A 27110-nucleotide genomic window follows, 5' to 3' on the forward strand; every position below is an offset into this window, starting at 1 on the left:
GTTACATATCGCTGCTGTCGGGACAAAACCTCATAACTCCATTTTTTGAATATTTTTTTTATTATATAAATCAACTCCGTAGATCATCCTCCATATGTGTGTGTGGGTTTTACAAAGTTTAAACAATGGGAAAGCATTAAACCGATCATCTGTCTAAATCTCTTAACTCTATTCACCCTCAAATCTGTGTTAGTTTTTTTCATCTGCTGAAAAGTTGGGTTTTTGGAGTTATGAGGTTTTGTCCCGACAGCAGCGATATACAAAATAATTCATCCACAGATCTTTTAGAAAGGTGCAGAATATAAGTATTGCTTTTCCTCAAAAAGATTATTGATTCGTGAATTTGTCATTTAAATGCACCCGATTGGATAAATGACATGCTGGTTCTCTAGTGCGACATCTAGTGGCTGAATGTTATCTATAGCATCTTTAACATGAAATGTGATGCATTGTGCATGAAATGTCTTTGAGTTGTGTCTTCAACTTATAATTGTAAGTTACAACCCACTTGTGAAGTTATAATGGCAAAACTCCACTGATGCCATTGTACGCCACTGTAAATTCAAACATCTAAATATAAACATAAATAACAACAATTGTCAGAGGAGATCAGTTTGAAACATGGCTATGCACGGAGCTGCAGTCCAGTCTGATAACATATTGTGTCTGCTCTCACCCCGTTCAAAAGCCTCGCCAACGCTGTGGTCCCAAGCAGGTGGTGAATCCATCAGCGGCCAGCCTCCCACAGGGCTATGTGCTCTGGAGCTGTCGACACACACATACACATGCTTTATAGATACAAGTGACTTGACTTGACACATACATACACACACACACACACACACACACACACACACACACACACACACATGCTTTATAGATACAAGTGACTTGACTTGACACATACACACACACACACACACACACACATGCTTTATAGATACAAGTGACTTGACTTGACACATACACACACACACACACACATGCTTTAGATACAAGTGACTTGACTTGACACACACACACACCACACACACACACACACACACACACACACACACACACACACATGCTTTAGATACAAGTGACTTGACTTGACACACACCACACACACACACACACACACACACACACACATGCTTTATAGATACAAGTGACTTGACTTGACACACACACACACACACATGCTTTAGATACAAGTGACTTGACTTGACACACACACACACACACGCTTTATAGATACAAGTGACTTGACTTGACACACACACACACACACACACACATGCTTTATAGATACAAGTGACTTGACTTGACACATACTTTATAAATACAAGTGACTTGACTTTACTTGACACACACACACACATGCTTTATAAATACAAGTGACTTGACTTGACACATACACATACACACACATGCTTTATAAATACAAGTGACTTGACTTTACTTGACACATACACACACATGCTTTATAAATACAAGTGACTTGACTTGACACATACACACACATGCTTTATAAATACAAGTGACTTGACTTGACACATACACACACATGCTTTATAAATACAAGTGACTTGACACATACACACACATGCTTTATAAATACAAGTGACTTGACACATACACACACATGCTTTATAAATACAAGTGACTTGACAGACATACTCACCCACACACACACACTGACCAAATGTCATCTCATTGCAAAACCACAACATTTCTTCACACCAATGAAGAAGGAGACTATAAAAGAAGGAAGGGTGATCACATCACCGTGTAGCACGTGAACGCATGTCTGTGCCAAGTGTGGAAACTTTCTGTTCAACCGACATTCAGTTGAATGGGATAAGCCTCGTCATTTAAACCAGAATCATCTGCAATTTGTTGCATTGTTAACTAGTTAACATTTGATATATTAGTTGATGTATATATCTTCTCAGATTGTATATCAGCTTGTATATTTAGAATTTTAATACAGGCTTCAATAGAACCGACACCAAAGTGTGGCACCAAGCAGAGCATAAAATGCTGGTATTCTGACGTGATGACCCCTCCTTCTTTTATAGTTTCCTTGTTATAGAACGCTGGTATTCTGATGTGATGATCCTTCCTTCTTTTATACTTTCCTTGTTATAGAACACTGGTATTCTGACGTGATGACTAGGGCTGTCTTAAATACTTCGAAGCTTCGAAGCTTCGTTCGATGGCATGAGCTTCGAACATAAAAAAATTAATCGAAGTGTAAAAAATAAATAAATAAAAATTTAGTTTTTGCCTCCAAAATGCATCTCCAAGGGAATATCCCTTGTAGTTGTACACGACGGCGACGCCACACAAAACATTAATAAGGCTATGTCTATGCTGCTGTGACTAATGTGTTACCAAGTTGGCTAATTTAATTGTAATCATCTGCTTTTGTAGGTGCATTGTCTGATATAATTATAAATTATAAATTATAAATTAAATATAATATAATATAATTGTTTGCTTGATAGACGAAGGTTGCAACATAATTATGTAATGTCATGTCGTTGGCTGTGAGAGCAGCCCCACTGCACCCAGGCAGCGCAGCCGAGTGAAACCTTGTTGGCTGCGTCACAGTCACGAAAGGGGCTACTTAATTAATTAATCCAATCCACTTTATTTATAGAGCACATTTAAAAACAACAAAGTTTACCAAAGTGCTGTACAAGTCCCACAACATAAGAAAAAAAATTAAAAAAATTCATAATTACTATTTTTTTAATAATTTTTTCTCTCTCGAAGCTTCGTATTAAAATCGATTTGTAGTTTCCTTGTTATAGAACGCTGGTATTCTGACATAATGACCCTTTCTTATTTTATAGTTTCCTTGTTATAGAACGCTGGTATTTGGACGTGATGACACTTCCTTCTTTTAGTTTCCTAGAGCCTTTATTCAATTAAATTAGATTGTCAGTATACAGCATAAGTACAGTAATACTATAATATAATAATATAATACTATACTACTACAACAGACTATTTCTACTAATTTTAGGTTTTGAGGTGTTTAAAATAACCTTTTGTAATTTATTATCCCCAATCAATCAAAGGTTGCATAAGCGCTGTGTGTGAAAGAGCTTTAAATCAATTGACCATATCACACGGCAGCTATTTTTCTCTTATGTCATGCTCAGGTTGGGTTCCTTTCCACCTGCCACCGTGAATATGGTCAATAGACTGAGTTGATTTGACTAGACTTGCAAGACCTTTCTTCATCCTATGAATATCTTAACCTCTTTCCTAAGAGAGTTGAAAGCATTGGAAGCATTTTGGAAGATTAAATTAATACAAGAGATGAACTGTAGCTCAATGTTTTGTACGTTCTGTTGATGTAAAGTTAAAGGCTATCGAGCTGTTGCTGAGGTTGAAAATCTCTGCTAATTATTAGATGCTCTGTCACAGATTATGACCAGTACTATTCAAATTTGTGCAGCAACCGGGAGCATCCAGGAGATAATAACAAGCGCACCCAAGTGAATGTGGAAGTTTGACATACAGCTTGTAGTAGAGTCCTAGCAAAAGATAAACAACTCAGTGTTTTTCAGAAAGCTGAGTCACTGTACAAGCTGTGTTACATCAAGTCACTCTTACTCGGGTCACAAGTCATACAGTCTAAGTCTCAAGTCATTCTCCACATACAAGTCCAAGTCAATTCTCAAGTTGTTTTCCTATGTCCCATGTAAATCACAAGTAGGGTCTGACCAATGTGTTTTTCCAGGGTAGATACAGATTATTGGTAAATCCAAATGCCGATATTTGGGGCCAATATAAACATTTTCAACATTTTAGTGTCAACATTTACAACAACACAAACCCTTAACACAGTGGCTCAGGAGGTCGTCTGGTAATCCGGGGGTTCCCGATTCGATTCCCACTCCTCCCGGGCAGTGTCGAAGTGTCCTTGAGCAAGACACTTAACCCCTAATTGTTCCCGATGAGCAGGTTGGCTCCTTGCATGGTTGCTTCTGCCATTGGTGTGTGAATGTGTGAGTGAATGGGTAAAAATGTGAGGAACAAATTGTAAAGCGCTTTGGATAAAAGCGCTATATAAATGCAGCCATTTACCATTTAACACAAAGCGTCCTTTAAATGTTCCCTCATCTGAGCACATGAAGGACACAGTAAGTCAGTGTTGTGTTTGGTTCTTAGAATTGTTATCATTGTTATCAAACCTCAATTTAAAATGCAAAAGCAGTAAAGTCATTCTCACATTCGTTTTCAACAAAGCAGCTCGATAAATCTAAGCCTCCAGCTGAACGTACAATTCAAAGACCCTCCTATTCAAAGACCAATTCTATTACATTGCAAACAAAGGCACATACAGTACACACACTAGATAACAGTTTTTATGTGAGGTGCATCTGTGAAAAACATGATTGATTGTGGACCAGTATGTTCAGCTACTTATGTTCCATAATGTCCTACTTACAAGCCAACTGTCCTTTCCATCCAACCGTGGCCCCATATCAAACATAATTTAATTTAATCGTGAGACACTGAGGTTACCCTCATTTACAGCGATGACGGGCTTACAAAACAAGACACAGTTATCAGTAGATTCACAAGTAAGAATAAACCATAAAAAATCAACACACAGTGGTCAGAGATCATACTTTTAAATGCAGAAAAAGAAAGAAGAAAGTACGGTTATGTATATAACCATAGTTATATGAGTATAGTGACGCTCTGCGTCATACTGTAATACTCTTCCATGTCAGTATTAGCACTGAATACATTTTCACATGCACCTTTACACACCTCATCTGTCTGGCCACACCCCCATCCGCTCCTCTACATAAACAGGGGTGTGGCCATACTAACAGCTCCTTCCCAAGTCTTTCACCACAAAGGCAAGACCACAGGGTCCTCAGTGAGTCCGACGCAGAGCGTCACTATACTCATATAACTGGCTGTGGCGGTCGAGGCACCCTCTCTCCTCCTGGCCTTCTTGGCTGAAGGGTGGCGGCAGTGGCGGCGGTGGCGGCGGTGGCGACAGTCGCGGGTCCCCGACGACGTGGCCTCCGTCGAACCTCACCGGCAACATCGGGTGGGGGAAAATGGGGCTGGAGCACTGCACGCTCCTCCTCCATGTCCCTGTACGCAGCCGTCATCAGCTGCATTGCCGACCCGAAGAGCCCAGCATCGGAGAGGGGGGCCGTGAGCAAGGGAAGTCTTTTCCGCTCCGGCACCCGCGCTTGCTCCAGCCAAAGGTGGCGCTGGGTTAGAGTGGCCAGGGCGCGTACTTTCCCGGCGGTGATTGCCTGCAGCTGTATCAGGTGCAGGATGGCTCCAGCCACCTGGGCGTGCAGGAACTGATGAGCGTCCAGCACCGCATTGCCCGCCATCATCCCTGACATGAAGCGTGCCAGCTGCGCGATGTTGGATGTCGCAGCTAGGCTCTGTGTCGAGGCGATGAATGACTGGTCACTCCAGTTGGCCAACTGCCTAGCCGATTTCCCTTGGGGAACAGGCTTCCGCAACGGCTCCCACACCACCTCAGGACAAAGGAGAGATGCCATCAGGCTATCAAGCCGAGGCACCCCTTCCTTCAGTCCCTCGATCAAACCCACCACCCGCGTGACTTGCACGTAGGCGGGGGTAAGGCTGGTGATGCGGGAGATTACCTGTCCCTGACGCACGTAGGCCTCCATTGAGGGGAAGAATGGGCAGACAACGCCCCTCTCCCTCACAGGACGACGTTGCCAGAGATGACCTATCAAGTCATCGGGGACAGGTGCAGGCAGTGGCTGCGGCAACGGCACGCCATTAGCGGCTGTGGCTGCCGCCATGAGCTCCGGGAACAAGGCACGCAATTCCCCATGCGCACCTTCCTCCACGCAGCCTGCGTCCCTCACGTACGGGAGGCTGCCACTCATTGTGGTGCCACCATCCGATCCGGTTGATAGCAGGGCATCCCGTCGCCGAGTCAGAGGTTCTAACCCAACACCGGAGGACGAGGCACCCCAAGGAGACATACCACCTCCTGCCACACCCTGAGGGGGAGAGTGATGCGTCCCCACCGGGGCGTCAAACAAGAGTGCCTCCGCTCCCACCATAAAATCCTCTGTTTCCATCGGACAAGGAGAAGCAGAAGCACCCTCGTCTGGCTCCAGCAGCTCACCAAAGCCAGGCCGTTCGCCCCTGCAGGCCACCCTCTTATGACGGGAACGAGCAGAGGCGAAGAGCTTGCGTCTCAGATCCTCCGCTACCAGAGGAGCCTATCGGCCGACCGCCCCCCGGCGGGGGAACCAGAGCTGGAACTAGGCCATCTCACAGGAGACGGCCTTGGCTCAACAGCTCCTCAGAGAGGCAAACTCTCCACCGGACGCCGATCAGGTGCGTCTGACTGCCATGACCGCGGAGTCAGCGCAGCCCCACGACGCAGGCGGCAATGGAGAACCTTTGGTGAAGGGTGACGTTGCGAGAAGACATTATAACTTAGCTTTTTTCTCTTAAATTGGTGAGAGAAAACAAGAAACAATGTCAACGCAGCTCCTCTCCTTTCTTCAATATTTCAGCAGTCTCAAAGTGGTGTATACAGGCACTTGCCGTGGTGAAAAACAAAGAAGGAGCTGTTAGTATGGCCACACCCCTGCTTATGTAGAGGGGCGGTTGGGGGTGTGGCCAGACAGATGAGGTGTGTAAAGGTGCATGTGAAAATGTATTCAGTGCTAATACTGACATGGAAGAGTATTACAGTATGACGCAGAGCGGAGCTATACGATATATAACCTTCAGCTTCAGAGTCAGTTGGAGGGCATTCCTGGTGTTGGAAGCAGTTATTTCTAGTTCAAAGTAAACTAGAGGAACCCTAAGACCCCTAATCCAGTCATTATTAACCCTTTCACTACCACACTACCTTCTGTATTGTCGCAGTGAAAGGGTTAACCCTTTGGTAGTGTGGTAGTAAAAGGGTCTAATGATTGCTGTTCCACCCAAATTGATCTCTCCGAGAGGAGAGAAGCTGTCGTTTACTGACTACTAAAACACGGGGATAAAAGGCTTTGGCTTTTAAAAGCTCAACAAACCGTTAAAATGTCACCTCACCGATAGCAACACTGACGGGTATGAGGGGATCGATTGAAAATTAGCTACCTGCTAAGACACACAACAAAACCAAACTAACAATATGGCCTCCTCATCTCCTGCTGATCAATGTGAAACGTGTGTATTGTGTGTGTAAACATTGCGAGCGATTGTAAAGCTGACATGTATTGATCGCTAAAAGGGCTTTTTCATAGTGAATGGAGTGCCATCGGTTTTTGAGTGCATCATTAAAATGCGTGAGTCGTTGTCACTTCAGGGATGGGAGCTGTGCTTAGGTAACTACTGGTGTATGTGCTCCAAGCCTAAACGTGTGTGTGTGTGTGTGTGTGTGCAGGGGCGTAGCTGGGGGGGGGGGGGTAGCTTAGGATGATTCCAAGGGCCCAGCACTGGAAGGGGGCCCCACATTTTTTTTTCTTTTTTTACTAGACATCACTCAGGTGTATTATTGATGCTCTCATTGATACTATGTTTGTTTCTGAAGTGTGTGTGTGTGTGTGTGTGTGTGTGTGTGTGTGTGTGTGTGTGTGTGTGTGTGTGTGTGTGTGTGTGTGTGTGTGTGTGTGTGTGTGAGATATATATAGAGAGAGGGGGGGCTTTGGTAGACTATTGCATTCGTCCATTCATTGAAGATGAACGCAATGCGACATCCTTTACTAGGCTCACCCACCAACAGTGCAGGTGCTGAACTGCTGATCCGAATGTATAGGTAAAAACCATATTATGCGTTTTTCATCAATAAAAAAAATGGCAAAGAAATCTGGAGCTACACCCCTGTGTGTGTGTGTGTGTGTGTGTGTGTGTGTGTGTGTGTGTGTGTGTGTGTGTGTGTGTGTGTGTGTGTGTGTACAACAATACATGAGTCCCCAATGTTTCCAGAGCGGTTCCTGACAGAGAGTGTTGCTATGGTGCTGCTAGACTTACCCACACATCACAAACAGAAACTATAACACAACTAGAAACGAAAGGTTATCCTATAACCTAGTTATATGAATACTGGTTGAGCCTCTCGCTCTTCGCCATTATGAGATATCTCTTATCGAACAAACAATTGCACTCACATGCACGTGACCAGGCCATGCCCCGGCGTCCTACTATATGACGCCGGACATGGTCACACTCTACCTTCCTCAGAAAAAAGTTTCCAACACTGAAAACCCAACCAAGGGACCTCAGGGCGCTAAGAGCGAGACGCTCAGCCAGTATTCATATAACTAGGTTATAGGATAACCTTTCGTTATATTATCATACTGGCCATCGCGTCTCGCTCTTCGCCATTATGAGATATGGGGCAGAGCAGACGCGTGGCCCAACAAGTGTACCCCCTGAGGGCCCTGTAAACCCCAACCAGGGAGGAGGGGAGTCCCGTCCACCCGCTCGTCCTAACGAAGGGGAGGAGGCAGTCAACTCCACCAAAGTGCGAAAAAGGGGGAACCAGATACACCTGAAAAACACACAGCACAGGCGGACCACGTGTGACACATCACCCTGTGGCACACACCTACACACCCCTGCTAGCCCACCAAATGGCAGGACGCAGGAGAGGTCCCAGACCTCAGAACCGCCTGGGAGACAGAACCCAGTCATGTCCATGAGGTAAAAATTAACGAAGGGACCCGGGGAGGACCAGGAGGCCGCAGCACAGATGTCCTCCACCGAGGCCCCCCCTAACAGGGCAGCAGCCCGAGGGGGGACCTGTCCAGCCAACATGCAGCAAAAGGCAACACCCCCGAACAACCAATGTGACAGGTGCTGCTTGGACAGCGCCTCACCCGCTTCTGGGCCACCGTAACAAACAAACAGTTGAACGGAAGCCCTGAGAGCCTGAGTCCTGAGGTAAACCCCCAGTGCACGGACAGGACACGACAGGTGAAGGCCCGCCTCCAACTCACTAGCGTGAGGAGGCGGACGAACGCCTGAACCACAATATCCCTGGAGCGAAAAGAGCTCCGGATATTCTTTGGCACGAAGACTGGATTAGGCCTCAGAGTCGCACCGCTATCGGCCGAATAGACATGCCTCAGGCCGCACCGAGAGATCACACAGCTCACCCACGCGCTTAGCGGAGGTGATGGCCAAAAAGAACGCGGTCTTCTCCAATGGCGCCTGCTCAAGAGGCTCAAACGGGGCCTCCGACAACCGGCCCAGGACCAGTTGGAGGTTCCACTCGGAGACAGAGAACGTTCCACAGGCTTGAGACGCCGAGCGCCAAGCAGGAATGTTCCACGAGAGGGTGGCTGAACAATGTTCTGCCCCCACACTCGACCATACGCCACTCCCCAGCGTAAGCCACGGTAGAGGACGGAGCGCGCGCGTACCGGATAGCGTTAACCACAGAATAGTCAAGACGCATCCCCACCAGATTCACACTGTCAGCAGCCAAGCCTAGAGGCTGCCCCAGAACAGGAGGCAGAACAGAGTTCCGCGTGCCTGAGAGAGGGCCCACGGTGACCACGGAACAGGCCACGGCGGGGCCACCAAGAGCTGAATCAGGGCCAGGGACCACACAGCTGAGACCCGGCCCGGCGCGACCAGGACCAAGTCCCACGCTCCCGAAGTACCCGCCCCAACAGCTGAGCTATCAGGTGTAAGGGGGGGAATGCGTACAGAATCCCGGACGGCCACGGAATCGGTCCCAGACCTGCCCGACTATGTCTGGACATAGTCCCCACTCGTCAGGGTGAGGACCGCCCCGCGACATCCCACCTGCACCCACATTCTCCCTGCCGGGGATGTGGAGAGCCCTCAGGCAGCACATATGGAGAACGCCCATAGCCAGAGCCTGACCGCTGCCCGGTGCAGATGGGGGGAGCGCACTCCTCCCTGTCTGACAATATACGACGCTAGCGTCGTGTTGTCCGTCCTGACCAAAACATGCCTGCCCACCACAAGGTGGCCGAGCCGTTTGAGGACCAGAAGGACAGCCTTCAATTCCAACACATTGAATGTAGCGCAGACCGGGCAGCATGGCTTGCCAGCTGCCCCCTACTGCGTTGGCCCGACACGCCCCCCCCCCATCCCATGAGGGAGGCGTCGGTGAAGACCATGACGTGTGACAGCCTGCTGCCCACGTGGACCCCGCTGGTGAGGGCACCAGGCCCTTCCCAGAGGACGAGGTCCCCCAGCACTGACATGGGAACCTTCAGCCGCTTCCACATGTCTCTCACCGGGTCCATTTCCATACTGGGAAAAACCACCTCTGTATCCTCCTCATGAAGAGGAGGCCAAGAGGGGCCACAGCAGCAGGCGTATCACGGACAGCGCCATAACCGTCCTAGGATGGAACCTCCCGAGTGCGCCGAGAACCAACCACTCGCCGCTGCTCTAAGAGGGATGCCCATATAGACCTTGAGCTTAGAAAAAGCCCAAGTACTCCACCCGTTGACTGGGAAGAGGAGTACTCCACTTCCAGTCTACAGCAAAAGCCAGGCTGGTGAGACACCACCTGCCTGGTATGAGACCTGGCGATCTACCCTGACCGGCCAAGGACCAGAACGTCGTCCAGGGTAGAATACAATTCGTAACCCCCGACGACACAGAGGCCCCAGCGCGGTCACCACGCACTTGGTGAAGATGCGGGGAGCCAGAGAGTAGCCGAACGGCAGCCTCTGGTACCCATATGCTAAGCCCTGCAAAGGAAGCATAGGTAAGCCCTAGGATGGAAGATCGGGATGCGAATACGCATCCTACAGGTCTATGGAGGTGAACCAGTCCCCCACCTGACAGCATCTAACAGGTGGGAGACAGTCAACATTCTGAACCTTCCATGGGACAGGTCCAGTATGGGTCTGACACCCCCCCCCCGATATTTCTCGGGCACCAGAGAATACCGGGAGGAAACGCCACGCATCGGGTCCACCTTTGGGACCACGACGATGGCTTGCTTCTCCCCGGCATGGACTGCTGAGGATCTGTTCTGCAGCTGGACATGCAAGGCGTGTGGTCCCCACACTGCCCGATAGGGTGGGTTCCTACACACCGTAGCCCTGCAGTGATATTACTACCACCCAAATCACGCGCGCCTGACTGACCACCGCCGGTCTTCCGGCCGAGGGAGGCACTAACGTGATACCCGGCCTGGCGAGGGCGGGGCTGGGGGAACTCACGCTGCGACCCCCTGGGCCTCGAGTTTCCCCGCTGACAACCTTCGTCGTTGACAGACACAACACCAGGCTCACCAAACACAGACACAGAATGTGTGGCGTGGGAGCCGCTTGACAGCACAGCATTCTCACGGACAGACCCAGGGCCTAGCCAGCAACTGGGTGTCAGCCCCTGTCCCCATGAGCAGCGAAACGTGGGGCCGCTTGTGCTTCACTGAAGGCACGCGGCCCACAGCCAAAGGGAACAAATCAGAGCCTGTATCCCGCTGGTGTTGGGGGGGGAGTGACCGGAGAGCGAGCTAGACACAGCTAGACGGCGATGGTTTTTTAGGGCGTGCTCATCTAATGTAGCCGATCCCTCGGCCGCCAAGGCTGTCGGCCTTGTGATCACCTGTTGTCTTTGTGTCCAGGGTACCTCAGGCGGGGGAAACATGGCCGCTGGTCGGGGGCCTCGCCACAGCTGCTGGCGAGGCCGCACCCTCACCTCTGGCTGCGCAGTGTGGAGCCTAGGTCAAATACTGCCTGCGCTCCTGCGGAAAGACCAAAGTCCCTCTGCGGAGAGGGGAGCCCTGAGGAGAGAAAAACCTTCTCTCCTCCTCAAGGGGAGACTGATCCAACCAAAGATGTCTGTGAACAAGCGTTGACAGCATCCTAGCCCTCCCTGCGGTTATAGCTTGCGGCTAGGTCAAAAGCTAATAACCTCAAAACCCTGCGCGATGTTTTGACGTCGGCTGGCCCTAAGGCCCCACCACCCGACATCATTTTTGACAGAAAAAACATCAATTCGAACAATGTTGCCAGTCGCTGCTAATTCTATACCGCGGCGGTATAGGCTTTAACAGCCCACCAGCCACCTGCCGGGCCGACTCGCCTCATGGCGTCGGCCGGGCGGGACACCTGCTTGACAAGCACAGAGCACCAGTGGTGGCTGCAGACAAAAGACTACTACTAGTGAAGCACTGCCTACCACCGCAGACACACACACAGACAGAGAGACAGAAACACAGACAGACAGGCACACACACAGACAAAGAGACAGAACACAGACAAACACAGACAGACACACCCACTAAACGCAATCCCCCCCCCCCCCCAAAAAACAGAAACAACTGAAAAAACTAGTTTTCTACAAAGAGAGAATATAACAGAAAGAATTGTGAGAGGTGCACTGCTACAATCCCGTTGAATCACAGTGTGTATTTGGCACTTTCACACCAGCTCAGTGTGCATTTGGGTCCAACGCTTCAAATGTACTCTTAAATATAGCCTACACTGTGATGTGTGTGTCTTCACTAGCATCCACTCTGCTGAGCTGGCACAGTAAAGGTCAGCATAGATGTAACAAAACTGAGACTGTACTTCAAAAACCAGCCTCCAACCTGATGCTAAGAACAGAAAACCACCAATGGTCAACAGAAAAGACATGAAAGCACTTTGCCAATTTCCAACTTTAAAAGGACCATGCCAGTCTAATTTTTACTTCTCACCATTACTGGAATTTAACTCCGTCTTTAAGACATGTTGTATTTTGTGTATACCATGTGTGTTTGAGATGAAATACATATATTTCTGTATATTTTTGTCTAGATTACTGTATACATATATTATAATTACCGTACATATCCTTTTTACATATCTGTAGAAAATATATCTATATCTGTACATATCCCTTACCTACTCTTACTAGTTATGCTGCTGGCCAGTATGACTTACTACTACCATAGTGTCTTTGTACCTGTATCACTGTACATATTAATACTACAACTCTGATTAGCACTATTACTCAGTAGTACTCATTTACTAGTACTAATCTAATCTAAACACCATTCATGCTGCCATTAATGTTGAAAAGGAGTGTAAAATACTCCATGAGTCTTGAAAGTTGTTTGAAAGTTGCTAGACATAATAACCACTTGTTTAACTTTTGCTAACACTCTACTTACTAGAAGCTCCGTATGGCAAACTTCAGCATTCAGTTGGGTGCGCTTGTTATTAACTCCAGGGTGCTCCCAGATGCTGCATGAATTTGAACAGCTTGTAGTGGAGTAATACAATAACATTAGTGAAAATAAACTATACAGTGATTTTCACAAGGGTAAACCTATGCCTAATGACTTTAAAGTTTCATGGAGCATATTTCAACCATTTTCAACATCAACGGCAGAGTGAAAGGTAGGCTGAGATCTACCACAACATACACTTACATGTGTTAAAGACATGGACAATCTCTGGTGATGGTGAGATGTCAGAATCATACTGGTGTGGTCCATGGTTCTTTTGTGAGGAGGACATGTGATCATCTGACTGGTGTGGTCCTTTAATCCCATGGTTCTGTGGTGAGGAGGACATGTATGTAACTCACTAACACATTCTGTTGTGAGGAGGACATGCATGTAACTCACTAACACATTCTGTTATGAGGAGGACATGCATGTAACTCACTAACACATTCTGTTGTGAGGAGGACATGCATGTAACTCACTAACACATTCTGTTGTGAGGAGGACATGTATGTAACTCACTAACACATTCTGTTGTGAGGAGGACATGTATGTAACTCACTAACACATTCTGTTGTGAGGAGGACATGCATGTAACTCACTAACACATTCTGTTGTGAGGAGGACATGTATGTAACTCACTAACACATTCTGTTGTGAGGAGGACATGCATGTAACTCACTAACACATTCTGTTGTGAGGAGGACATGCATGTAACTCACTAACACATTCTGTTGTGAGGAGGACATGTATGCCCTGGTATGTATGTGACAAATAAACCTCTTGATTCTTGATATAACTCACAAACACATTCTGTTGTGAGAAGGACATGTATATAACTCACTAACACATTCTGTTGTGAGGAGGACATGTATGTAACTCACTAACACGTTCTGTTGTGAGGAGGACATGTATGTAACTCACTAACACGTTCTGTTGTGAGGAGGACATGTATGTAACTCACTAACACGTTCTGTTGTGAGGAGGACATGTATATAATTCACTAACACGTTCTGTTGTGAGGAGGACATGTATGTAACTCACTAACACGGTCTGTTGTGAGGAGGACATGTATGTAACTCACTAACACATTCTGTTGTGAGGAGGACATGTATGTAACTCACTAAAGAGGACATGTATGTAACTCACTAACATGTTCTGTGTCTCAAGAGCTCAGCCGTATCGGTACCCCAAGAAATTCCTCTGGCTGATGTCACAGAGAGGAGAGCAGACCTCTAGTGAACTGGAGACACTGATGTCGCAGAGAGGAGAGCAGACCTCTAGTGAACTGTAGAGGAGAGCAGACCTCTAGTGAACAGTTCACAGTTCACAGTCCTCTACAGTTCACTAGAGGTCTGCTCTTCTCTATGTCTGTAGTTCACTAGAGGTCTGCTCTCTTTTCTGTCTACAGTTCACTAGAGGTCTGCTCTCCTCTACAGTTCACTAGAGGTCTGCTCTTCTCTCTGTCTGTAGTTCACTAGAGGTCTGCTCTCTTCTCTGTCTACAGTTCACTAGAGGTCTGCTCTCCTCTCAGTGACGTCACAAGGTGGAATTTATCAGGGTGCTGATGAGGCTGAGCTCTTGAGACACAGAACACATTAGTGAGTTACATGTCAGACATGTCCTCCACACAACAGAACCATAGGATTAAAGGTTGAAAATATGTGAAGCGTCCTTTACTAATTATATATATATAGTTAAATATAGCCTACACTGTGATATGTGTGTCTTCACTAGCGTCCACTCTTTAGCACAGTAAAGGTCAGCATTGATGTAACAAAACTATGACTGTACTGCAGTGGAGGTTATTGCATGACAACTAGTGAGGCAGTATTTCACTAGTATTTAAAATATATATATTATTATTAACACATTCCCTGCCATAACTTATATCCATCAATATAGCCAGTCTGCCACCACTGAAAGCCTATGGAGATGTTCACCTTCTTTGCAGGGCTATAACTTTTTAAATTGTATTGCTAAATTGACATTACTATGGCCCATTCAACATCGATTATCTATCGTTCCGGATGTAGGAACGTTATAGTTTTTCATTCATACATTCATACAAAAATACCTTCTAGAATTTAAGTATGTTTTTATCGTTTTCTGCAGTAATTTCGAGAACGTGAGTTATAGGCCTAAACGCATATATAGATTATCGATTGCCGTTTATTCCCTAGACACGCTATATAGAAAAATTCAACTGTATATGATCGTATACGTTATGCGTCATCATGCGCAGAGGAAAGGGGAGGGGGGTCGTTTATAATTCAGTGATCGTCAGTAAATGCTTTATGTAGTAGCCTATGGGTGGATATATTGATCAGATGGTTTGCAGTGAAATGAATAAACAATTGGGCTGAAAATAACGTTAGCGTCCTCTTACCGTGCATCAAAGAGACTGGCAGTGAAATATCCCAAGTATAGGACGTCGATCGCCTAGGTCCATTTCTGGTTTGTATGTCGCAATAAATGCCGAAATCATATCGATTATTAAGTTTATAAAGCAATCCATATGTACTATAGTATCTGTCGGGAGCCTTGCAACAATGTCTGACGGCCGGATGAATTTAATCGACGCACACCTCCCACTTCCTGTTGTTCGAGTGTAACTCGCCCGACCATCCACCAGGCCGCGATATTGAGCCGTCGTTGTATTGAGCCGTAGGGTCCAGCTGCAGCGTCGGAGGTGTATATATGAATTATGAATGCTGTTACAAAGGGTCAGATTAAACCGAATATATGTATTTATTGATTGATATATATTGCATAATATTTGTATATCGTTTGATATCCCTTGTGTATTCTTTGTACATATACACGGAATATCCCTTTAACCTATTACAGACCATAATATTTCGTTCTCTTATTGGATGGCGTGCCACCAGCGCCAGTGTCTTACCCCCAGAGTCGAGTTCAAAGCTACCGTCAAGGCTTGTCTCAACATGCCCGGTTCTGCCCAGGACTACGAGACAGAGGTGGGGCTGGTACTAGTTTGTTCGCCCAACATATAAATATGGCGCAGGTGAATACAGAAGTAGTTCAGTCCGCAGTCCGTTCAGTTCAGTCTTAGTAACAAGTGAAGCCTCACCCACTATGCAACGTGCGGTGAAGTAGGGCTCGTATTGCCCCAAGATAGAGTCTTGTTTATCCTAATACGTTTGTTCAACGTATCGTTCGCTCCTTACTAGTAAAAGCCTTCATCACGAGTCAAAGACCAAGTGAAGTGAGCAATTGTGTGTCTAAATAGAGCACTTATAGCCGCGTGCGAATAGGATAGTGGAGTATCAGAGCTTGGTTGAGTAACGTCAAGTTCAACTTGGTTGGTGTGGAGTACCGCGCACCGGAGGATCTGCACCGGTGAATGCGGAGCCCCTTTCCGGCTGGAGTATTATTATTATTGCTTTGTACCAGGCTGGTGGAGAGGATAAGAATCGTCTACACCCACTGCTGTGGGATCTACCGTGAGGACCATCATTCGAGCCCGTCTCTATTGGAGAGGCTGACCGGCTTCCACCTGTGCTGCGCGCATACTGGGATTACAGCGGCTGCCTTTCGTCCGCTGATACAGGGAGTAACACCGCCTCCCCGAGCAAGAGCTTATTGAGTCCCCGTGGAACCAGACTTTGCATTAGAGCATTGCCTCCCCCTGCTGGCTTACAACCGGTGGGAACCCTCTACCAGTATCCCCTGCTACCTTACCAGAGTACAATAGATATAATTCCTAATATTCAGGTTGTATTCTTATTTCATGCGTAATATGAGAATGGACATTCATTATTGATTTGCCTACGCACATTCCTTTGCCTTACAAGTGCATTCAATTAAAGTATATTATGTATTCTTGCTGCTAATAAATACTTAAAGACAACTTTGTGTAGAACCGATTCATTGTGGGGAAGTGTTCTCATCATATACTCGTGTACGGTATGGCCAGTATAATGTACATAAGACGGTAGTGGTTTAATGATACCATACTTGATTAATACAGTCAGGGAATTGTACCCCTCAGTTACAATTGGTCCTTCGAGCCGGAGAGAATTAGCGTAATATTAATATAATATTAATATTGACATGGCCGATGATGAACACTCCACAAACGGTTCTCCTAAGCTAGATCGCCCAGAGCGCCGACGGCAGCCACCTCTTCACCTAGAGGACTACGTTGTCAGTCCAATACCTAGCTTTAAAAGGAAGTTAAATACGGATAAAGTAACTAAAGCGGATAGTAAAATTATGTCCAACCCTACCGACCAGGCTACCCCGCCAGTAGAGACCCTAGTGGGTTCTAACGTAACTGACCAAGCTCACAGGGGGGACCAGGAGGGACATGACATGACTTTACCCCCAGACAACGCCAACGGGACAGTCCCCGGAGAGCTCCAGGATAAAGAAAGCCCTCCCGGGACGGAACCCGACCCACCACAAGAAGAGACGCGCACCCAGGAGATGGATCTCCTCGGTACGCGACAGGAGAACGGATCTCCAACGAGTACTGCCGGGAGCCGATCGCCTCGACCGGCGTCTTCCCCCAGCGAGGCGGACAAGATGCTGGCACAGGCACTCATCGCCACCCTGGCAGCCTCTACCGAACGCGATCGACTTCAGGGTGAACGCGATCGACTCCAAGCGCAACAGACGAGCGAGCGCGAACAAGCTGCAGACGAACGAGAGCGCCTTCACGCGCAACTCCAAGCGCAAGCCCTCCGTGAACGCGAACATTCTGCAACCGAGCGAGAGCGCTTCCAGGCGCAACAAAGGAGTGAAGACGACCGCATAAGACTGGAGACCAGACGCCTTCAGACGGAAGAGAACATTGAAAGAAGCCGCGCCGATGCACAGCACGCCGCCGCCAATGCACAGCGCGACGTCGCAAATGCACAGCTCCACGCCGCCCATGCCAGCGCCAATGCCCAGCGCGACGCCGCCAACGCACAGCGCGACGCTGCCCAGGCCAGCGCCAATGCGCAGCGCAACGCCGCCAATGCCCAGCGCGAAGCAGCGCGCGACGCAGCCCATGCCCAGCGCGAGGCAGAGCGCGACCGGCTGCAGGCGGAGCTGATGGACAAACTGGTTGCCATGGCGACACCCCCTCTCTCCGCACGGAGCTCCCGGAGATCGTCACGACAAGGGTCTAGGACGCATTCCCCTACCCGACCAAGCGACCCGGGACCCCGCCAACAGGAGGATCCTGTCCACGTCTCCGAACCCCCTCCCCGGCCGGTCCATACGAGACCCAGCAACCGGGAAGAACCGGACCACGCCGAGAGACTGAACCGAAGACTCCAGGACCTAGCAGAGGAAGAGGAGGAGGAGGAATGTCAAGCCGACCAGCAGCAACGTACTCTGGACCAGGAGGCCCAGTACAGCCCCGACCAGCAGCAACGTACTCTGGACCAGGAGGTCCAGTACAGCCCAGAAGTCAGCCCTGAGGCCCTGCGCTACAAACCCCCGACTCAACTCACGGGTGAGTTTGACGCACCGCCAGCCCCGAGGAACAGCACCTGGGTACCCGGCCCTTGGTACCCACCAAGTACCAGCCCAAGACAACACGTAAGAGGAGACTCGCCTAGGAGGCCTCTCCCCCAACGCTCACCGATGTGCCAGTCATCCATGGCATCGTACCTTGGCACACCGACGTTCCCGGACTTCACACACGAGAACAGAGCACAGTACACAGAGCTACGAATGTGCTTAGAGACTATGCTGTCCGACGTACCAGATGAACCGTACAAGTATGCTATCCTACTCAAGCACCTGAAGGTGCCCAGAGCGCACAATATAGCGCTGGCATATTCCAGCTCTACTACCCCATACACCGCGGCTCTAGTAGCCCTCGACCAACGTTATGGACGCATATGGGACTATGTGATACAGGAGATAAGAGACATTGACCGTCTCCCCCCAGCCAGAGACAACAGAGCATTAGATGACCTCGCTATCAAGGTACAGTCCCTGGTAGGGATGCTGGGGTCCCAAAAGGAAAAGGGGATCTATGAACTGTACGCTAACTCTAATGTAGAGAGGATACTAGAGAAGCTCCCTCCCGCCCGACAAGAGCGTTTTCGGCGGCAGAGAGACTACCGCGACCCCAACGGTCCAGAGGCATCCCTCCTAGACCTATCTGAGTTCCTCGCCAGGGAGGTCAGTAGTCTACGACTCGACACGTTCGTATGGAGTGGACCAAGCCCAAGACTCGGACCTCGGGGATCAACGGATAACCGCCGGTTGGTGACCGTTATGCACCAAGCCGAATCAGTACCGCAGCACAAGAACCACCACACCCCCTCGACGAAAGAGGACCAGTGGAAGATTGAGTGCCAGTACTGTGAGGGAGAACATCGGCTGTACCAATGCGACACCTTCGGGAAGCTGACCACGGACGAGGTGAGTCAGTGGATCAAGGACCACCGCCGCTGCTTCCGCTGCGCGCGCAGCCACCTAGCAGCTGAGTGCCGCTTGAAGAAGAAGTGCAGCAGGTGCGGTGGCACCCACTTGGAGGTCCTGCATGACATCAACAGGCGTCAGCCAGGACAACAGAGTGGGCCCGTCGCGGTAATGTACCATGCCGAGGCGGTGGCACCAGCACCAAAGTTCCACCAGACCGCTCCCTGGTGTCCCGACTGCTACAGCAGACACTGGGAGTCACGGTGCGACTCGCACCATATAGATTCTATGTCACCACCAACAGGAGTGCTCCACATTGACCAGCATAGCGGGACCCCCCGAGTGCTCCTCAAAGTGGTCAGAGTGCTCCTGAGCTACGAGGACAAGGTCCTGGACACTTACGCCGTCCTGGACGATGGGTCTGAAAAGACTCTCCTCCTCGCTTCCGCAGCAGCCCAGTTGGGCCTGCGGGGTGTCAAAGATACCATGACCATACGCACCATCAGAAGGGACCAGAAGACCATAAAAGGTGAAAAGGTCTCCTTCAAGATAGCAGCGGTGGACCAGCCCGAGAAGCAGTATAGTATAACCAACGTCTTCACCAGCCACGACATAGGCTTGTCTCAGTACACCTACCCCATCCCACAGCTGATGGCCAAGTATGTGCACCTACGTCAACTACCTATACCGCTTATCGACGGCGCCACACCGACCCTGCTCATCGGCTCCGACCACGCGGACCTCATTCTCCCAATTGAGGCGGCCCACATCGGACCCAAAGGATGCCCAGTCGCGGTTCAGACCCGACTGGGATGGACGCTCCAGGGCCCCCTCTACGGACTTGACAGTCAACCCACGTCTACACGCTGCCTACACACAAAGGCGAGCGACACCGGCCACTCCCTCGTACAGCAGAGGCTATTGACATTAAGCGAGAGGCCCGTGAGAGAACCGTGGGCACCAGAGGGAGTTTGGAACTCCACCCCCCTCAGCTGTGCTTCAGACGTAGCTGACCTCGAACCCAGCACCCCAAGCGACTCCTTGACGGGGCGGCCGGGACCGGCCCCTCCTCAGACGGGGTACAGAGCAAACAAGAGAAACAGACGGAGGAGGAGGAGGCACAGCCAAGCACAGATCAAAGCAGTCTCAGGCCCGCTTCCTCCTAAGCCCCCCTTCATCCCGTCCAGTCGTCATGACCATAGACCAGTCACTACCCCGAGCTGCGTGGCCGGCCGGCCGCGTAAGCAAAGTGACCACTGGTGCCGACGGAAAGGTCAGAGTGGCAGAAGTGCTCGGCCAAGGGCGGACATACAACCAACCCGTGGCGAGGCTGATAGAGTCGCCAAGGCTCCCCGACTCGCTTAATGACGACCATGACCCCTGACTTTGTGAACTGCCTACCCTCACAACGGACATTGAGTAGTGGACAGTGCGGTTAATCTGTCTCTGCTTAGCTAATTAGGTGGGACTAATTAGGGGGCGGCTGTTACAAAGGGTCAGATTAAACCGAATATATGTATTTATTGATTGATATATATTGCATAATATTTGTATATCGTTTGATATCCCTTGTGTATTCTTTGTACATATACACGGAATATCCCTTTAACCTATTACAGACCATAATATTTCGTTCTCTTATTGGATGGCGTGCCACCAGCGCCAGTGTCTTACCCCCAGAGTCGAGTTCAAAGCTACCGTCAAGGCTTGTCTCAACATGCCCGGTTCTGCCCAGGACTACGAGACAGAGGTGGGGCTGGTACTAGTTTGTTCGCCCAACATATAAATATGGCGCAGGTGAATACAGAAGTAGTTCAGTCCGCAGTCCGTTCAGTTCAGTCTTAGTAACAAGTGAAGCCTCACCCACTATGCAACGTGCGGTGAAGTAGGGCTCGTATTGCCCCAAGATAGAGTCTTGTTTATCCTAATACGTTTGTTCAACGTATCGTTCGCTCCTTACTAGTAAAAGCCTTCATCACGAGTCAAAGACCAAGTGAAGTGAGCAATTGTGTGTCTAAATAGAGCACTTATAGCCGCGTGCGAATAGGATAGTGGAGTATCAGAGCTTGGTTGAGTAACGTCAAGTTCAACTTGGTTGGTGTGGAGTACCGCGCACCGGAGGATCTGCACCGGTGAATGCGGAGCCCCTTTCCGGCTGGAGTATTATTATTATTGCTTTGTACCAGGCTGGTGGAGAGGATAAGAATCGTCTACACCCACTGCTGTGGGATCTACCGTGAGGACCATCATTCGAGCCCGTCTCTATTGGAGAGGCTGACCGGCTTCCACCTGTGCTGCGCGCATACTGGGATTACAGCGGCTGCCTTTCGTCCGCTGATACAGGGAGTAACACCGCCTCCCCGAGCAAGAGCTTATTGAGTCCCCGTGGAACCAGACTTTGCATTAGAGCATTGCCTCCCCCTGCTGGCTTACAACCGGTGGGAACCCTCTACCAGTATCCCCTGCTACCTTACCAGAGTACAATAGATATAATTCCTAATATTCAGGTTGTATTCTTATTTCATGCGTAATATGAGAATGGACATTCATTATTGATTTGCCTACGCACATTCCTTTGCCTTACAAGTGCATTCAATTAAAGTATATTATGTATTCTTGCTGCTAATAAATACTTAAAGACAACTTTGTGTAGAACCGATTCATTGTGGGGAAGTGTTCTCATCATATACTCGTGTACGGTATGGCCAGTATAATGTACATAAGACGGTAGTGGTTTAATGATACCATACTTGATTAATACAGTCAGGGAATTGTACCCCTCAGTTACAAATGCCATGGCGAAAAAATGAAATATGGATCTCAATATTGCTGTACAGCGTGGTCTGGCAGACAACGCATGGCGGGCAATAACGCTGTACAGCGTGGATGGCGGGGAATGTGTTAATAATATACATATACATATATATTATTTTTTTATTATTATTATTATTATTATTATTATTATAATTTTTTTATAATTTTTTATTTTTTTATTAGAAATCTTTTCCTCTGTGAACAATGCCAGTGAATTTGAACAAAAACAATGCCAGTGAATTATTTTTTCCTTCAAAAATTTCCAAGTGACAGCTCTGAGCTCTCTGACCTGACTGCAGTAATGGCCAGCTGTCACTTACTGCTAAAATAGTTGCACGGGTTGGTCTTACGAATATAATTATCCAATCAAAATAGGCTATTTGAGTTTAAAAAACGGAGCGCACTTGATTGATTGACGTTCAGGTCATACCACATTGTGTTGACAGCCTTGAAATCCAATCAGAGAATGCCTGCGGACCTGCACTTGGACTGTGGGGCGTGACTGGTGTCAATATGTTTCTGTCATCATCTCACGTGTGCAATTTGCCTGGAAAGAGACTGGAGTGAAGAAGAACAAGCCTAATATAATAATTCATATTTTAAGATCTTTATTCAATTGTTGAACTTCATCAACTTATTGTGCACTGCATCGTTTGATGAGATATATATATCTTTTTTTATCTCAGTTGAAGACTAGTGTAGTTCACGACGTGAACGTGCCGTCTTGGACTCTGTAAGTCATGGCTATTGTTTACACTTTCCATGGCCATGGGAATGGTATTAGTGTCTCGAGTCGGAATATTCAACGGAAGATGAGATCGGTCGAGTTGGCAATGCTTTTGTGTTGACTTGAATCGCTTGGGTGACCACAGTTTCTACAGTCCTGAAAATGGAACATTTCACAAAAGACTGTTTGCATTTTTGGATTTACAACATTGAACGAAATATCGAAGGATGGATTTTATTTACAAGTGATCTGAAGGGACTGGGACACTATTTCTTCGTAAAGAAGTACGTCAAATGGTGAGTGGATTTAAAATATAGATATATATTGGACCGCTGCATCCAGTGTGTCAGTGATGTGTGTGTGTGGCTGAAATGCGTGTGTTTACTTTCGAATTACCAACGTAATTGTCCTTTTAAGTGTTACATAAAACCCATATGTGGCCTCGTGCAGAGGAAGGTGGTAAATACTTGTTAGAGGAGACTGAGGAAGGGGTTTTATCAGTGTCTGTCTGGTCACCACCAGCTGTTCCTGAAGTCTGGGGCCAGGCGGATGTTTCTCAGGAAGTTTGTCAGAAGGTTATGGGAAGCTCCTTCAGATAAAATCGGTTCCTGAAGTAATCAGGTGTTGTGGCTGATGTTTGACTGAGAGGCTGAAGTTCAGCAGCTTGTTTTCACTGTGCTGCTCTTATTGACGTTTCCCTCGATATTCCAATGTACAGTTTTGCTTGTACAGTTGTACAGTTTCCCCCACCCCGCCTATACCCACCCAACCACCTCCAATTGAAATCGTCACAGCAGTAGTTTGTTTATACTTCAGAAGTATGATATTTAAACATGGTCCCCAAAATGAATGGAAGTGAATGAGGAGCCTGACACCTTGGAGGAATGGGGGTGTTGCAGCCTTGGGGATGTTTTAAAAATATAATTTAATATATAATATAATATAATAATTTGTGCTTCACCAAAAAATTTGATCAGCAGCCGCCACTGCTGTACTGAAACTAAGCAAACCAGCCTCCGACCTGATGCCAAGAACAGAAAACCACTGGTGGTCAGAAGTTGTTTGTGGTCAAGGACTGGCTGATGGGTAAAGGACAACTATTTAAGAATAGATTTTTGTGTAATGGTAGGGTTTTCAATAAACCAAGCTATTCAATACTTCAGTCAATAAGAATGATTGTTCCACATGACTCACAAGGTAAAACTGCAGCTGCATTCTAACTAGCTAACAGTCTTTATCTCTTGTCATAAAGATGAACATCTAGTCTAAAATAGATTAGATTAGATTCAAATGTATTGTCATTATACAGCACAAGTACAGTACAACAAAAATACGTTTGGCATCCAACCAGAGTACAAGTAAAGTGCAATAGTAATATACAATGTACAGGTGCTTATATCTAAAATATATAAATTAGTACCACTGATTAATAGTGGCAATAAGATGTATGTACAGCGTTTTAGTATTATTATGTACAGTGATAGAGGTATATCCAACAGGTCTTACTTAGGTTGTGGTTGTTGCCTGAACACTAGGCCTACTTAATATCATAGATGATCAGTATACTGAAGGCAGCTCTCCTCCCTGCCCCCCCCCCCCTCCCCTCCACAAAGTCTTGCATTCACTCTTTCCCAATAGAATCTCACCAAACTGGCAAATGTATCGGTTGCGTGTTTTACAGCGCTGGTCGTTCCAGTTGAAGACACTCGATGCCTGCAGCTCCACACAGTTCCCAAAGCTAGAGAGAGAGAGAGAGAGAGAGAGAGAGAGAGAGAGAGAGAGAGAGAGAGAGAGAGAGAGAGAGAGAGAGAGAGAGAGAGAGAGAGAGAGAGAGAGAGAGAGAGAGAGAGAGAGAGAGAGAGAGAGACATCTGGTGGTCAGGGACAGGATTGCAGATCAGTCTCCCAAAGTCTCCCCACTTTTAGCTGGGGATTATGAGGAAAAATTTATGGGAAAAGTGCTTTGCAACTTATGCCTCACATTCACCCATTCACTCACACATTCACACACCGACAGCGGAGGCAACCATGCAAGGTGCCAACCTGCTCATCATGAGCAGTTGGCTTAAGGGTTAAGTGTCTTTGCTCAAGGAGTCAAGGACACCTGGGCACGCAGCCGGGAGGAGCCGGAATCGAACCGGGAACCTTCTGATTACCACTGAGCCACTGTCTCCCCCAAATGGATATGTTGATGGACACAGTATAATACTGCATTTAAACTAATTATATGCATTTGTCCATTCCTTAGGCTTAGAGCATTGTGATTCAGATTCAGATTCAGATTCCTTTATTAAGCCATTTGTGTAAAAACACATTGGTAATTGTTGCAGCGTTACAGTGTATGCGTTTTTTTCCTTTCTTTTTTTCCCAATAAACAACAACACCAACACAGACACAGGACAAAAAGAAGAAAAAAAACAGTGCAGTGGGGGATTAATCAATTAAATAAATACATATATATATGAGGCATTGATCAGCCTGGCAGCTGAGGGGAAGAAGCTCAGTCTGTGACGAGCTTTCACAGCCTTTGGGATCCTCAGCCTTCTCCGAGAGGGGAGCAGGGTGAAGAGGCAGTGACCGAGGTGGGAGGGGTCGGCCATGATCTTCCTCGCCCTCTTCAGCGCCCTGGAGTCGTGCAGGGACCTGAGGGAGGGCAGGGGACAGCCGATCACCCTCTCCGCGGAGCGAATCACCCGCTGCAGCTTGGCGAGATCTTTTGCCGCTGCAGCGGGGAACCAGGAGATGATGGAGTGGGTGAGGATGGACTCAATGATGGCCGTGTAGAATTGGGCCATCATGGTCCTCGGCAGTTTGTATTTCTTCAACTGCCGGAGGAAGAACATCCTCCCCTGGGCCTTCTTGAGCAGGCCTGTGAATGTTGAGCTCCCACTTCAAATCCCAGGAGATGGTCATGCCAAGGAATCGGCATGACTCCACGGAGGCCACCTGAGTGCCTCCCAGTATGATGGGAGGGGGCAGGGCTGCTTTCCTCCTGAAGTCCACTACCATCTCCACTGTCTTTAGAGCATTGAGCTCCAGGTTGTTGCAGCTGCACCAGCTCTGCAGCCTCTCGATCTCCCTCCTATAGGCCGACTCGTCCCTGGAGATGAGACCCACCAGGGTGGTGTCGTCAGCGAATTTCAGGAGTTTGACCGAGGGGTGGAGAGAGGCACAGCTGTTGGTGTACAGGGAGAACAGTAGTGGGGACAGGACGCAGCTCTGCGGGGAACCGGTGCTGGTGGACCTAGAGCTGGAAATGCTCTTCCCCAGCCTCACCCGCTGAGACCTGTTGGACAGGAAGTCGGTAATCCACCTGCAAGTGGAGGCCGGCACCTGCAGCAGGGATAGCTGGTGCTCCAGGATGGGTGGAAGGATGGTGTTGAAGGCCGAGCTGAAGTCCACATACAGGATCCTGACATAGTTGCCCGCGCAGTCCAGATGTTCCAGCGTGTAGTGCTGTAGTGTGTGTAGAATTATGTAAACAGTTTCTGGGCCAGGTCCACCTGCTGGATTCTCTGGCACAAATCAAACAGCCCCAACACGCCCCTCCTCCTCAGGCAAATCTGCCAGGCAAATTAACTGTACGCAACACAATCATCCAAGAGGAATGTCATTAGTACGTATTAGTAAAATATTGTTGTGGTTCTTGAGTTCAATATTGAATGTGTTAGGATTGGGGGTGCTGTGAGGGTGAGAACGCAATTTGCAGACAGGGAAGAGAGGAGGCAGAGACGGCAGGATACGTGGAAATATAAAAAGGTTTACTAGGACGACAAAATAATACAAAACAACACTGAAGGGGACGAGAAAACAAAGATGAACGAAAACGGGATATATAAACTACTTACAGCACAGACGAACATGAAACAAGGCAAGGAGAGGCACGAAGGGCAAGGGGACACGGAGTAAGTGAGGGTACAATGAGGGTACAGGAGACAATGACTCCACAATGAAGTGAGGGCAGACCACACTTAAATACTACCCTTGATTGAATTACTAACAGCTGGTGAGC

The 27110-nt window shown here is 48.1% G+C and overlaps 1 protein-coding gene across 1 annotated transcript in view; it reads right to left on the reverse strand.

Moving 5' to 3' along the window:
• Positions 1 to 727: 727 nt before the first annotated feature.
• The window catches only part of LOC311223474 (C-type lectin domain family 18 member A-like), a gene marked incomplete at both ends in the record, with an annotated part of 94180 nt that continues 67797 nt past the window's right edge, over positions 728 to 27110 (reverse strand). The window contains 2 exons of the mRNA XM_084308260.1: positions 728 to 765; positions 24746 to 24837. Coding sequence (XP_084164386.1) covers positions 728 to 765; positions 24746 to 24837 — 130 coding nt within the window. The remainder of the gene's footprint in view (positions 766 to 24745; positions 24838 to 27110) is intronic.

This window comes from Notolepis coatsorum (genome assembly GCF_963971535.1).
Source record: "Notolepis coatsorum genome assembly, chromosome: 2".
Classification (NCBI taxonomy): Eukaryota; Metazoa; Chordata; class Actinopteri; order Aulopiformes; family Paralepididae; genus Notolepis; species Notolepis coatsorum.